Raw genomic sequence first — 16,637 nt, 5'->3', positions numbered from 1 at the left:
AGTGAGTTTATTCAGCTAAATTCTGAACGGCTGCATCGATTAGGTAGGTATGTCAGGATTTTTGGAAGTTAAAAGGTGAAATGCTATTTCATATTAAACTAGCTGACCCGGCGAACTTTGTTCCGCCTTAATGGCAATAAATAAGCAGACTTTTTTTTTTAGTTCGAACGGGATAAAAAGTATCCTATGTCCTTCTCCTGGCTCTAAACTACCTCCCTGACAATTTTCAGCTAAATCGGTTCAGCCGTTCTTGAGTTATAAGTGGAGTAACTAACACGACTTTCTTTTATATATATAGATATTTATTACAAAATGAAGAAATTAGGATTCCCTACGAAAAATAAACCTCATAAAATTGTGAAAAAAGCTAAATCAATGCATCAGCAGTCTAAAATAAAATCTCTCGACATCGATATACGAGCCGCCCTAATGAGAGGCGCCTCTCCGTCGAGTGGAGCGAGGTTTCTGTGAACATAACCATAACGACGTACGGAGCACATCAAGCTTGTCTGTGGCATCTTATGTGGTTGGAATAGGTGTCATTTTGCAATAACAATGTATAGGTTGATGTGCTGTCATACTCTATCGAACGACGATGTCCGGACGAGGTAGGCTCGTTGTAAATACTGTGACATCTTATTTCAATGTAAGAAGAGTTATTTTGCAACTAAAATGTAAAGTTTGATGTGCTGTTGACTGTACTATCCTGTTATATATACTCAGAAGCATGCGTAAAGCAATTAGAAAGTGACAAACTGGTGCTACAGACAAGCCATCTAACGTATAATTAATTGTACAATGTAAATATGAGTAAAACAGTATTTGAAATCCCTAATTTTTAAGTGACCCCTTTAAAAACAAAATGCCTGTTATGTGTCACTATAGGGGTAATTAAGGATTGATGGTGAACACGGGCATAAGTTTGTAAAATTGTTTAAAAAACTGCCCATCCCAAAAAGTTTTCCCGTTTTCTGAATTGGTTCCACGACGAATCGAAACAAATACTAATTATTTGCTTTCAAGGCAATTTAATCGTGCCGTTAATTCTCCATTGTTTTAAGTGGAACTAACTATTTAATCTTAAAATTATGAATATGCTACATTTTGCCCGCGGCTTTGCCCGTTTGAAATTCAGTTTGTTACAGAAAAACACTAAAAGTCTTGGCTGTGTTGCACCACCTTATGTTTGTTTGAAATTTGACAGATTTTTGAAGTTTGTTAAAGTTAATGTAAGATGGTGCAACCCACACTTATTTGAAGCATTAATCAACTTAAGTAGTTAGTATCTAGTTACCTTGATAACTTCAGTTTATTTATCTGAGTTTTTATATTGTTCCAGATAATGGGGAGCGAAAGGCTGTGTTACTAGTGTTACATACGTGTAGTGTACATCAAAACGAGTGTTAAGTGTAGTGAAAATATGGGTGCAAAATAAAAAATAAATATATATAAAAATGAAACTGAGTGTCAGTGCGTACCGCGCGCACGCGTCCGCGCACAAGAAGATCCTGACGTCATCGTACCAGCAACACTATGGGAGCACCGCGGCGCCGCCCGCGTGCCCGTTGCAGCACAACTTTACACCACAGGTATGTGATCTATTGAAGTTAGTGGTTAGTTAAGATTGAATATCTCATATTCGTCATCAGTCTTTACGTAAACATCTAGGATTCTTGGTAATAAGGCTGAATTCAGACCCACTTACACTAGTTCAATTTCCAACGATCGCTGATCGCCGTCTTTATATGGTTAAGTGAATAAAAAGTAATATTTCGATTAAATATTCTTATGATTGTGCACAGGTATGCAAGAAAGAAGTAAACATTCTAAGTTAGATAAGTACCTACCATAAATAAATACCTACGGAAAACATCAATCATCAACATTATACAAACGATTAGGTACGGAATAGTAAACAATAATTAAACCTGTTTTTCCCTTTTCAATTTGAAATTCACGAAACAAAATAATATCATGCCAAAGGACTGCCGTCATGTCCCCAAATGTTCCCGTGCAATATCTCCGTAAGTTCCGGCCGGCGATATACGTGCGGACTTATTGAGTTTTCTTGTAACGCGTTTTTATAGTAGCTCAAAGTTTAGCGAGCCTACAGTTTGCAAAAATATTCATCAATTAGTAATTAGGTATAAGACTAAAATATGAATCCCTAATTTATTATGACAACAAAGATATTTATTATTATTGGTTTTTTGGGCCTTCATTTGCGCTAGCTTGACCAGGTTTGATCTATTGTGGCAGCCCTTGTGTTTAGAGTTCACTGCTTAGTCCCGTTCCAGATTCTTTGGAGCGTGATATTTGCTATCTCATCCGGGTGCATGATGTGTCGCCCGAGATGGATACTTATTTTGCTCATAAGCGGGCCGCATGAGCAGAGAACATGCATGGCCGTTTCTTCTTCTGTATGGCCGAACAAAGAGATGAGATGCAATAGCCGAACGGTGAAGGGGTCGGACTGGCCGACTCGTGATCCGGGGAACGGGTCCCGACTATTGTGGTGAGCTCACTCGTGATACAGGCATATTTAGCTTAGTACGAGGGGCTAACGAGAGTACGAGTATTAGTAATTTGTGCAATAACAAATTACTAATGATTGTGTGATGTCCATTGTAATAAATGTATCTTTCTTTCTTTCTTTCTAATATTTTTTTTTAAAAAAGAAAGAGATATGAGAGGCCAAAGTTTATGTACTCGTATAAAGCATTGATAACTTGACGCTTATCCCTTTCCGTTTTGAATTTCACGAAACAAAATAATATCCTACCATCGTGTCCCCAAATGTCCCGTGTAGGCGCCGCGTGCAATATCTCCGTAAGTTCCGGCCGGCGAGCTACGTGCGGACTTATTGAGTTTTCCCGGACCCCGGACGTTACTATTGTAACGCATTTTTATACAGTTGTGTGTTGATAAAAGTTCAGTGGGTCTACAGCATGTAAAACAGTTCAGTCCAAAAGGATTTTGTATTATTATGGCACTCATTTACAACAAAATTTTAAACCAACAACTTCAGTGTTTACATCTAAATCTACCTTTTAAAAAAAAATTCTGCGTTTAATGAGAAGTAGGAGTATGAAAACCACATTAAAAAAACCTTTAAAAGATCTTAGTGTAGCAGACAGACCGAGTAACTCTGCTTTATACTATGTAGAATAAAACAATAGCTTACATCCGTTGTCAGTTATATCTTAGTATGTGTTGCTTTGTTCTAAATATTTATTACTAGATTTTTATCGCGGCTTCGTTCTCGTAGAATATAGTAAAAAGGTGTTTAACTAATTATATATTAATTGTCGGCCGTTTGGTGTAGTGGTTCAGAACGGACTACTATGCCGAGAGGTCCCGGGTTCAATTCCCGGCCGGGCAGAAATTGAAATGATGAATTTTAATTTCTGTGACGGGTCTGGGTGTTACTATGTATAATATGTATGTATTTAAAAAATAAAGTATATAAGTAGTATATCCGTTAAGCTAGCACCCATAACACAAGCATATTAATTGCTTACTTTGGGGCTAGATGGCGCTGTGTGAGATTGTCCAAAGATATTTATTTATTATTTATTATATATATGTGGCATGTGCTATTCTGATGTATAAACAATAAACTTGGAAAGTTTCAAAATCCATCCAGACCCGTTTTCATGTAAAATAGCAAACATCAAGGTTTCGCCTTTAAAATATTAGCACTAGGTACATTCTTTTATGTACTGGTACTAGATTTTCCGAGTACAGAATACGCGTATAATAGTGGCCACTACTGACCCGTAAAGCCTAATGGGGAGATGATAGCCTGTTTAACAAAATACAGCTTACAAGAAAATTTCCCCTCGCAAGTGTGTAAAAAAGGTTCAAGAATACGTTTTACCTACTTATGGCTGAATTTTCCGCGACTTCTTCCTAGTAGAATGTAATATAACAAATAGCTTGATTAATCCTACTAATATTATAAATACGAAAGTTTGGATGTCTGGATGTTTGTTACTCTTTCACGCGTGGGTGTAGCCGCGGACAAAAGCTAGTTACATCAATGTGCTGATATACTTAAGTTTTGAAGATAAAACATAATCCGTCCAGTAGCTTTTTCTAAAATCAGTAAAGTTACATCCATTCAGACTTTCACCCATAAATAATTTACGTATGTACCTATCTACTTACTTAACTTTTTTGTAATAGTGGTAGCGGATTTTTCCACCCAAGTATAGAATATAATAGTGGCCACCACTGACCCGTATAGCCTAATGGGAAAATGATAGCTTAACAAAATACAGCTTACGAGGAAAAGTTCTTTCACGACCGAAGACGTTATTAAATGTATTGAAGGGCGCGTTGATTTTATTTTTTGATACGTTTCTGCTGGGACGCTATTATTGGTGACTTGATAGGCTTTTCGTAACGTTATACAGAGAGTTATAAATACACAGAGCCGTTTTTTCTAGTCTGACGCCCGTATTCACAATNTTCACAAACATTACTATGAGATCTCACAGTGCGTGTGGACGCTCAGGGTGACACCATGTACCAATCACAGATCTCTATTCAATTCTGTGCGTTCGATTTTCTGCTTCACATAAGCAAGCATCTTTTGAGAATACGGCCGTGAGTTACTTCCGCCACTTCTTCTCAGCGCCAGCCGATATGTTGTCCAGAAGTGGCGGAAGAGCAAGCTATACAGGGTGTTAGGTAAATGGTTATATGAGCCGACACTAGCCCATGTCAACATGGGCATATAAATGGTATGGTGAAGTCAGAAATTTGATATCATCATTTTAATTTTTTTAATTTTCATACCAAATAAATTTTATAAAATCCGATTTGTATGAAAATTAAAATAATTAAAATGAAGATATCAATTTTCTGACTTCACCATACCATTTATATGCCCATGTTAACATGGGTTAGTGTCAGCTCATATACCCATTTACCTAACACCCTGTATTTTGGACGTGTATAAGTGCCCTGAAAAAGGGCTCACATTATAAAAGAATCTGAAGTTTTAAGGGTCATCATCATCATCATCATCTCAGCCATAGGACGTCCACTGCTGAACATAGGCCTCCCCAATGCTTTCCATGTTGCCCGGTTGGTAGCGGCCTGCGTCCAGCGCCTTCCTGCTATTTTATGATATCGGTCGTGTTAAGGGTCAGTGCAAATATTCTTCATAAGCTTTTTTTACTATTAGGTGACATAATAAATCCACTACCGCTTTCAATCTTGGAAACTTTAAGAAAAAAATAAAAATGGATGACATGTGAGTATGCTAGCCTCCATACAAATAATGTTCATTTTCATTCGTCATTTTCATGTGAATTTTCTTCTGATGTTAAACAAATAAGTAGTTAAGTTTTGTCAAAATCAGTTCAGTAGGTTTTTTCATTAATAGATTAATAATATGGCTACTGGTAAATCTTATGGAAAAGTTCATCTTTAAAATTATTATTACACAATTATTGACATTATTGATGTTATTGATTTACCCTTCTGTATCTCGTTAGCGCCATTAGTGGACATTTGATATTTGTTTTACATCGTCCCGATCGGTAACCGAACCCGGGAATGTTTGCGAAGGACCCTTTTAGGAAAAACCCGATTCGGTGGTAAACCACCTTAGAAACTAACTTTGAAAATGGTGATTCATTTTTAGTCTTCAATAAACTAAATAAGGTTAACGACTTACCCTTTTACTTTAAAAGAATAATAAACTTATTTATGTTAATCGTCTGATTTTTATTTTTAAAATGAGTTTTGTGTTATATTATTTAATTTAAAAAGCACAACACATAGTTGTAAATTCAATTGACTGCTTTTTCGTTTATTTCAGACACAGGAATTAATTAGTTAAAAAAAGTTTAGTTTAATGAATATTTTCACAGAATCGGGTCCTAACTACTATGGGCCTCATAAGAAGGCTTAAGGTCACCCAAAGGGCGATGGAGCGTGCTATGCTCGGAGTTTCCCTGCGTGATCGAATCAGAAATGAGGAGGTCCGCAAGAGAACCAAAGTCACTGACATAGTAGTCCGCAGAATTGCTAAAATCAAGTAAAAACTGTAATATTGATTAATTAATATGTAAATATTCCATTCTCTACCAGCATTTATCTTCCAGAACTCCCATAAATCGCGAATAAATTGTAATTTACTGAGAAAACGAATTGCTTTTAGACGTAATACCATCAATGGAGGTCGTGGTCAGGTGTATTGCTCAATATAAATAATCTAACTAACCAATGCTTAAATCTGTTTTAGCCGACTTAAAAAAGGGTAGGTTCTCAATTCGTACGTACATTCATGCTTATGTCGTTTCGTAGCATACATTCAATTTGTAATTGCTCTACATATTGAACAGTAAGGCTGGGTTGCACCATCTTACTTTTACTGTCAAACTTCATACAAAAAACACCGGTTAACGTTATAGTTGGTCAAAGTTAGGTGGTGAAACTCAGCATTTTAATCACGTCCAGTTTTGAGTATCGCATCGTTTCAGAATCAGACCTTAAAGGCCTATTCAGACCTAAGCGGTATTCGCTACCGTCTGCGGCAGAGAAAACCCAGAGGGTATGCGGTAATAATACTGTTCTGAGGTTCAGACCTAAGCGGTAATCGCTACCGTCTGCCATGTACCTCTACCCACTGTGGCAGCGAATATCGCTCAGGTCGCTCTAGCCGCGATACTTGATACCTACTAAATACCTGAGCGAAACCCGCGCGGTATGTACCTCTACCCACAGCGGCAGCGAATATCGCTCAGGTTTGAGTAGGCCTTAAGTCCGATTTCCACCAAAATGGAGAGGAGAGGATATGTGTTTGATTAACCAATCAGATTTTCTGAAATTGAGCGGAGATGTGATGTGCAAATAAAAATCTCTATTCTTCTCTCCGCTTTCGTGGAATCCGGGCTTTATTCTCATGATAAAAAGGTCTGAGATCGAATCACATTACTGGACTAGCAATCTTTCAACAGTATATGACCAGTGAAATAATACAACAAAATAGAATAATGTACCCAACGATACTAAAGTAAAGCGTTTTGGGTCAAACTACGTGCTAGGGTAAGCCCCGTCTTTGTTTTATGGGCCACGTAATCTTGCTTTCCCCAACCGTTGCGTTAACAGGACATAAATAGTGAATTATTGGCGCCCTATGCTCAATTTCTAAGCAATTTTCAGTTGAAAGTGTGAATTACAATTTTCCAATATCACGCCATTTGTTTTGCTTCGTTTATTATATTTGATAGAGTATTAAATATTACGTAATATTTATTTTATTAGAGCGCTGGACGCAGGCCGCTACCAATCGATCAACATGGAAAGCATTGGGGGAGGCCTATGTTCAGCAGTGGACGCCCTATGGTTGAAATGATGATGATGATGATTTATCTGGGGGCACGGCACGGCAATATATTGACTTGGCCATCGCATGAAAACACGTGTAAATTAAATTATTTAGTGCGATGGCCAAGTCAATAATTTATGTAAAACGTTAAAGATTTCCTGGCCTGGACTTGGTATTACATGGATCTCACAACTTTTTACCGTAGAACAACTGAGTTGCGCGACTTGGTTTTTTTGACAAGTATTGTTTTTGATGGGATTTGATTATACCCGTAGGTGGGTTTGATTCAAAATGACTCCACTGCTGGACAAAGATTTCCACAATGACCGGTCCTGCGCTGCCAGCATCCAAATACTTCCCGTGACCTTCACTAGATCGTCGGTTCACCTAGTGTGGGCCTGCCAACATCACGTCCTTCGGCCCGTGGCCCTAAGGGCTTACACTTTTGTAAATTCACAGTTTTGTTAGTACATTGCAGGCTTCAAGCAACCTAATTTTTCGAAAAGAAATTACGATGCAAACTTTGGCCTTTAAATTTTTTTAAACTCTACAAAATCTATTTTGTTTAAATTGCCAACCCTAATTCGTGGTTAAAGATTGGTCTTGTGGAGAAATTGGTCGGATTTCCCTTCACCGAGGTTTCCCTTTGTGAGCTCCAATCCAATCGCACTTCTGAAGTGAAGGTAAATTTAGTCGTAAACGATGCATTATTGCCTACAAAGAGTGTTTTGGTGTTCGTGATTGTATAATCGCTAAATGATATCGTTTGTTTCTTAATACATATTTTTCATTTATATCTGGGTGTTTTCTATGTATAATATGTATGTACTTACAAAAAAAAGTATTAAAGTATGTTTATATCCGTTGTCTAGTACCCATAGTACAAAGCTTTGCTTAGTTTGGGACTAGCGGCGCAGTGTAAAATGTCCAAGGATATTAATTTATTTATTATATATTTATTTATATATCAGCTGCCGAATTTTCAATTTGAAGACAATGATTATGAGCTGCTACTTTTTTATTCTTAGGTATAGAATCGAGGAAAAGCAATCCAATGCCTCATTGTGTTAAATTATATGGAAAACAAACTTAGTACTACTCGTAGTATCTCCTTCTTTAAATTGGTAACAATAAAAGAATTTTGAAAATTATAAACAACTTGAAAAAATCGAACTGCCTAAGGCGGGAACTGAACCCACGACCTTCCACTGGAAGTTGCTTTATTTGGAAGAGCAGTCGCCCGGCAAGCCGAAGGTCGTGGGTTCATTTCCCGCCTTAGGCAGTTCGTTTTTTTTAAGTTATTTATAATTTTCAAATTAGTTTGAGATGCAACTCTTAACGCTAAAAAATAAATAACAATAAAAGTACTTGTAATAAATAATATTGTATCTAAGTATATGTTGGACACTTGAGGACTCAGACTGATAAAAGCTCTCAACTCGTATCAAATTCTCGGACTCATAGAGGACTATAACATTTCACACGAGGACATCAATTTGCTTTGTCAAAGTCAAAAGTGGTATTTTACTGTCGCTACTATACTAAACTAAAGCCTTAAAACTTTAAAAGCTTCATAAGCTTTGAGTAGCTACTATCCATGAGTGGACAGAATGCCTTTGAAAATGATAGTTAATTGTCTATTAAACGGAATTTTCCTCTTTCCTAAAAGGGTGGTGATGAAGCACCTGTTTCTACTTCAGATTAAATAAATGTACAGATATAATAATATAATATATCTTTGGACAATCTCACACAGCGCCATCAAGCCCCAAAGTAAGCAATTAATATGCTTGTGTTATGGGTTTATGTATGTTTTTTTTTAAACACATACATATTATACATAGTAACACCCAGACCCGTCACAGAAATTAAAATTCATCATTTCAATTTCTGCCCGGCCGGAATTCGAACCCGCGACCTCTCGGCATAGTAGTCCGTTCTGAACCACTACATCAAACGGCCGACGAGATAGAAGCGGGGACTCGAAAAGTAAAGCGTAGAGCAGACTATTTTCATTTTACTAGAAATCTATATCTATAAAAGCGAAAGGTCACTGATTGACTGACTCACTCATCACGAAATCTCAGAAATTTTGCAGAGATTTTGCATGGGGGTTCCTTTTAGAACGTAGGTGCTCACTAAGATGGGATGTTGCAAAATTTAACTCCTAAGGGGGTAAAACGGGATTCACGCGTACACGAAGTCGTGGGCGGCCGCTAGTTAATTATATAATTAGTAAATAATTTGTTAAATTACTAAAAAATAAACCTTTATATCAAACAATTAAACCTTCTAAAGAGGTTTAATTTCCATTTAGTTCAGAGGAGAAAATGCAGGCCGGATGCTCTATTTGCCTATGGTAAATTAATTCAGATAGGTAACTTGTGTATCGTGTACTAATCATAAAAATAAAAATATCTCAAAGGTTTTACCTAATATCAGGAGATCGGTATTTCGATAACCCAGCGAGTTTGTTTTAATGATTAATATAATCTGCGATACACCAAATTACTACTTAGTAAACTTTTTTTAATCGTGAAATTCGAATTTTGTAGAAGCCCTCGAGCCTTTTTCATGTTATTTAATGAAATTCTCCAGCCCGTTTGCTCTGACCCATTGACTGGTACACGTGTGGAACCTGCTTTATATTGTCTACGGGAGCTGAAAAAACAAGCAAATATCGGGAAACAAGTCAGCCGTAGCAAGGACTGGTCCAGTTTCTTGTACAGTGGGTAACATTTAATCAATACCTTGAATTGTAATAATTATAAAGGAGTTGCATCAGCGGATTTTAATGCCCGTTTTCACCATCAATCCCTAATTTTTAAGTGATTCCTATGGTAACACATAACAGGAATTTTGTTTTCATAGGGTCACTTAAAATTTGGGATTGATAGCATATTATACTGTGTTGATGGTGAAAACGGGCATAAGACTACATTGTACTACTTAGTTACAAAATCGTACTAAAACTACATTTAAAAAATATTTCTGGAAATAACAAATCGTTGTTGCAATGTCACACTCACTACAACTTACATACGCGACTAGTTACTGTGTTAATCTTGATACTTATTAAGCTGATGTCAATTACTAAACATTATTAAAATTTGAGCATTATAGCTTTACATGTAAAAATTCTAATAAAATTGTAAACACTTTTGATTTTAACTGTACATTCTGTATTTTATCGCTACGAAATAGCGTTTTGAACAACAAACTCTGCGTATTTTATTTAGGAGGGTAGTTTACAGACTCCAACTAATAACCACTTGAACTCTACTAAGAGGCTTAGCGCGGAGCGTAGTGGGGCGGGGGTAGTCAGAAAATTTGGCGGAAAAAAGCTTTCGGAAGAGCTTTTAAGCAAAATGGCGATCGCTACGGCAGTTTTCGTCGAGGATACATTTGCTAACTTCGATAGTGACGTGTTTCATGTATCAAGAATGTATAATGTTAAGTTTGTATTTTATTTTACCTGTTTTTAATAACTAGCTAGGTGATTATTTTGATTGTTACGAAAATATATTTGGCGCTGAAATTATCGCGCTAATACGGATTTGTCCTCCTTTGCATACACACAAAATGCATTCAAAAATCAGTCTCACGATCCACTTTAGCCGCCTCTGTGGTCTAGAGGTAAGACCACCTGCTTCAGACGCAGAGGTCCCGGGTTCAATTCCCAATGGGGGCAGATTTTTCTGTTCGATTTGGTTGGTGGTAGGGCTTGTTCTAAGTCCGCCTGGCTAGCTATCACCATCTTACCTAAGTCTGTCGCCATAACAACAATGTTTAAAGCATTGTTGTGTTCCGGCAGTTAGAGGTAAGTTAGCCAGTTCCTCCGTGGTTGAGGATTCCGGGTGAAGCTCGCTTCCACCTTCAGTCTGATCATCACTTACAATCAGGTGAGATACAGGCCAAGAGCTTCTTCGTTGTGGATAAAAAAAAGTTCCGCTTATAGCTCCGCTTATGAGCATAAACAGGGCCTTAGAGGCTTAACGGCGCCTTTGCGTTGAAGGGTTAATTTGAGACCGCTTTGTAGGTTAAAGTGCTACCTGTATTAATAAGGCTCGTGACTTTGGCCTGATTTAGGTATTTTTGAGGCAGATGTAAAGTAGACTTGGTCTTTGTAATGCTTTTAAATGTTTCAAAATCAATGGTTTTTGAGTATTTGTAGTGCCTCGAGATAAAAGCTAATGGCAGTTACTTAAAATACGTCGCAAATAGGTACGAGAACCTATAACTTTTAACTAGGTGGACCGACGATTTGGTAAAGTTCGCGGGAAGAGCCTGGATGCGGGCAGCGCAGGACCTTTCATTGTGGGAAATCTTGCGGGAGGCCATTGTCCAGCAGTGGACGTCATTTGGCTGAAACGAACGAACGAACCTATAACTTTAGGACAAAATATCGCTAGTGATGAAAGAAAGAAAGAATTTAAATAAATATAATTTATTCAGTGTGATTACATCTAGGTAGGTACTGTACATAATAAGAAGTCACACAAGCATGTAGCACGATGAGAAACAGCCTCAAAAGGAACTCGGTCACTTTGTCAGTGTGTTTTTCTAAAATTTTACCAGATGAATAAGCTAGGCAGCTTAACATACCGATTTGTTTATTGAGTATATCCGATATAATAAGTTAATAGAAAGCTATGATGTAAATAAGTATGGGATTTTATTGCAGATCGCTATTAATTTTACTAATTTATTAAACATATAGACTATAATTATCCACTTACCTAGAAATCCATTAAGAAATGAACCTTATGATGTCTTAAGTTCGGAGTTCTTTACTTATTAATAAAACTCGGTAACACAATATCGGAGTCCAAAATAATGCCATATGGTACCTAGTATTTAATGTTTACAGTTAACAGTAAAACGTTAGTGTAAGAAGAACAGACACAGATTCATTGCCAACCATTCATGGAGTCCCATGTCTGATGGAACTTTCTTATCATTGCTATTATAAGCTGAAGTTACTTATTACTTCGATTTCCCCTGCTTATGGATTGGAAAGTCGGACTCATAGGAAAACTTGCTGTATCAACGAAACCCAATCACTTGTGTGTGAGGGACGGACATCGTGGAGACTTTGGATAGTCCGATAGTAAGATAGAATTTGGTAATTGTGCAAACCAATAAAGGTAGTTAGACCTGTCATTGAATGTTTTATATTTTTGTTTCATATTTTTGGGCTTAAGTTGACCTGACCTGACTGACCTGAGCCTTACCTATACGAATGCTTAATACTTATGTACATAAACATAGATTCTATTAGTACGTTACTTTCGGTCGAAATCAAGGGAATTCATAACAAATATCACTATCTATACCAAAAGGCATCCAAAATTCTAGTCGTTAAGACTATTTACCCGTCTGCGCCAGAAGGAGAGTTATGATTTAAAAAAAAAAAAGAAAACAAAAATATTGACCGCCCATCTCATAATTTTATTGTTAATACTTCGACATAGACATTTGGCAAAATTAAAGTGACGCTGTGAAAGCAAAGTAGTAAAACTATAAAAGTTTAATTCTTTATACCCGACTCCGCCAGAAGGAGAGTTATGTTTTTAAAACGCAGAATGAAAACAATTCTGATCATCAAAGTCAAAGTCACTTTATTTGTAGGTAGGTATTGTATTTAAAAAGTACTTTTAAATCGTCAAATATTTTGCTCTTAAGGAGCTTCTACATGTCTCATAATCTTTTAACCCTACTAGCGCTTTATCTGCGATTATTATACACCAAGACATAAACCACAGTATTTTAAAATTCTTTCATAACCATCTCGGGCTAGTAAATTTTTATAGCAATTACAAAGCAATCAAGGTAGTTCGGAATTTCATTTAAATTCATCCAATTATGAAAGACGTAGTGAGAGCGAGCGCGAGCGGAAGTGACAAATTGCAGGGAGGGGGGCCCGGGACCCCCACTAGAGAGGCCCCGAGCTAGGGTTGCCACAATCAAAAACACAAAAGTCATACTCGGTGCTTAATTTGGCCGGACATTTTACCCTAAAAGCCGGACATCTTACCCTAAAAGCCGGACATCCATGGCGTTTTTATTTATTTGGTAACAAACTAACGCCCGTATTCACAAACAATACTATGAGGTTTCACAGTGCGCGTGGACGCACAGGGTCACACACGGATCAATCACAGAGCTCTATTCAACGCTGTGCGTTCGATGTGTTGCTTCACTTAAGCAAGCATCGTTTGTGAATACGGGCGTAAAAAACAGAAAAGCCAGACTCGATGCTTAATTTGGCTGGACAATGGGCATTTACCCTAAAAGCCGTACATGCATTGGCGTTTTTATTTATGTGCTAGCAAACTAAGCAGTAGCTAATCCGGCAATGCCTGCATGAAACAATAGGTATATTTATGTTTAACTGTCTTCCGGGAAAAATTTGACCTTCACTGGTTGGTTTTTATTGGCGGTCAAGCTGTAGATCCTGGCAACACAGGAGTTGCAGCGGTGAACAAGAGGTGGGAAAAGTCCCGTTCGCCAGTGTCTACTGCGTTATTGCTTCATTCAAAAGTTAGCACATAAGCCCCTGCAGCCACATAAAAGCCCAACAAAAGCCGGACAGGCCGGACGAGAGAATATTTGGCTGTCGTCCGTAAAAAGTAAAACATGTCCGGCTAAACCCGGACACCTGCCAACCCTGCCCCTGCCCCCCAGAAGGCATTGTGCTCGTACACGTCACTCTGATGAGTCCGGATGAATGTGCCACAACGAATTACGCTTTTGATGCGTTAAGACAAAGTTTTCGACCGTTTACCCTAAATAAGAACAAAGCTTTATTTAGATTTGAATGGTACATAGCTGTTATATTTAGGTTTAGACTATAAAACGTGCTGAAAGCCATAAAACACATGAGTTTTCAAGGCCAGAGTGAATAGGCACTTACAGTATGTACCATCCTAAACTACATCTCACATAACATCAAGTGCGATTGCGGTCAAATACCTGCCTTGTTCTGCATAAAAAAAACTTTGCATTTGAAAAAGAATACTGCATATGGTGAGATAACTACGAACTTATATTACAACTGTTCGTATGCCAGGCGAATGCTCGAAGAAATTACCGTATTTTAAAAACATTTTGGGGAAATTTGTGCAAGAGTCAAGTCAATTTGTCAAGTCGAAAATATAATTTTACACGTCATAATTTAAGTTCATTTATTATACTGATTTATAAATATTAAGGCTGGGTTGCACTATCTTACTTTACTGTAACAACGTCAAAAATCTGTCAAATTCCACACAAAAAACACCGGTTATCGTTATAGTTACGGCCAATGTTTGATTGTGCAACTCAGCCTAACAGTATAGTGCTTTTGTCTTGCTCAGAAACTTAATAACTAATAGAAGTTGTGTTGTATAGTGTACAGTCACACATTTTTATCACAAAATAACCAAATAAGTGCTGATGTATTGTCATCTGTTCATTGAGTTGTGAGACCACAGAGCATTGGCACAGACTTGGTAAAAGAAGGAAAGAAGAAAAGAAGAAAAGAAGAAAAGAAGAAAAGAAGAAAAAAAGAAAAAAAGAAAAAAAGAAAAGAAGAAAAGAAGAAAAGGAGAAAAGAAGAAAAAAAGAAAAAAAGAAAAGAAGAGAAGAGAAGATGGCAGCGATGCTCTTTTCCTGAGGCCATGCAGGCGAAGGAATATGTGCATACCACTTTGTACTCTCTCGCCTCCATGACCTGAGGAACTGGGCTAAATCACCAATAGAAGAAAGAAGAAGGAAATGAAGAAGTGTCAGGCTCTATTTACTGTTATACACAATTTTTGGTATTCTACTGTTCCTCTACATAAGAATTGTCACAAAATTGCATGCTGTGTAAATAAAGAAAATTGAGTGAGACTTCTTGACTATTTTGGTACAACAAGCAATTAGCCACACCACTGATTAACCATGAGATTTTTTTTTAAACTAAAGGTGTCAGTGTCCAAAATGATTTTACTTTATGTTTATAAGTAGTCGAACTTCTCTTATTCTATTTATCTTCATAGGTTTTGACATACCATTTTCGGGTCATGTACGAGTATATTTGTCTTTCTTTGAAATTAACATAGGAGGTACAAACTCATTTTAATACAAAGACAACAATACGATAAAACGTGTGAAATAACACCGGTTGTGTATTTTGGTCCAAAAATGTGAACAATTTATGAGCGATTACGTTATTTGCTTAAAATCCAAATATTATTGAAATAATTATGTGCTTTCATGATCTTGTTGACTCATAGCATTAAATGACTTCGAACATGCTGACAACTGAAATGGTTCGACAACTCAGTGGCTAGAATACTCTCCCAGAAAGTGAAAGGTCGTGGGCTCATTCACATTCGAAACAGAGTTTTCTAGTGAAAAATATTGTATTAAAAGCAATGGTTTCCTGGCTTTCTTGCATAACCCGATAAAATTATTATGTACCTACCTGTTATTATAAGAAAACGCTCTCGCCTGTAACTTAAGTTTAATAAAGGAAATAAAACATGATTTTACGAGAGCACACGCCAATAATTTTTATGAGCGGAATCCTTTCTGTGCTATAAAAAATTGAGAATGATACGAATTTTAACTGATCAGCACGATTCAATGCCTCAGTGGTGCATGGACGATTCTTGGCTTGGAAGTCCTAAGTTTGTTTCCCAGGTAGATACAATAATACCTACTCTAGTACTTATCAGACTTACGACTTACTTACTTAAATGAACTTACGTTAACTTTATTTTTCTTTTTGCCTTGTGTGGTGTACAATAAAAGTGTGCTCTATCTGTCTTGTCTGTCAATGGTTGACTGAGAATGCCATGACGTGGCATTTTGCCTGCCTACCCTGTTCTATGCAAACATATTTTTGACTGGGCCAGAGGCTGTTTCCAGCTTATAAAGACCTGTTTAAAGTAGAAAAAACTTCACAAATTCTCTGAAAATAAGATTATTTTTGCATCTGCTGTCTATTATGCCGTTCACAAAGCCATCATTTAATGTAGCCAAATGAGACAGATTTTAAATGACGTCGTTCGGCCATTATTTTCTACGGCCCGACACCTTTTACGGTGCTTCCGTCGGTTATGAACGAGATTCATACTGAACGTAAATTTTTAACGTTAAGTTTGAATGTCTTTGAGCCTTATAATCTGATGTTTAAGCGGAGCGTGGCGTCTGTCGTGGCATAAGGCGGTTAAGTAGAAATTAGCGTGGCGTGGCATGCCACGTAGGTACCTACTTCTTCTTCTTTTCGTGTCGACAACAAATCTACATGTCAGCCCAAAAC

At 37.2% G+C, this 16,637-nt stretch overlaps 1 protein-coding gene across 1 annotated transcript in view; it reads left to right on the top strand.

Moving 5' to 3' along the window:
• The first annotated feature begins 1,454 nt into the window (after positions 1 to 1,454).
• Cngl (Cyclic nucleotide-gated ion channel-like) overlaps positions 1,455 to 16,637 on the top strand; it is a 184,034-nt gene continuing 168,851 nt past the window's right edge. The window contains 1 exon segment of the mRNA XM_028308815.1: positions 1,455 to 1,589. Within this exon segment, the coding sequence (XP_028164616.1) occupies positions 1,455 to 1,589 (135 nt within the window).

This window comes from Ostrinia furnacalis, unplaced genomic scaffold, assembly GCF_004193835.3.
Source record: "Ostrinia furnacalis isolate ACB-3 unplaced genomic scaffold, ASM419383v2 OfSCF2514, whole genome shotgun sequence".
NCBI lineage: Eukaryota > Metazoa > Arthropoda > Insecta > Lepidoptera > Crambidae > Ostrinia > Ostrinia furnacalis.
This window is presented reverse-complemented; position numbering and strand designations above follow the sequence as displayed.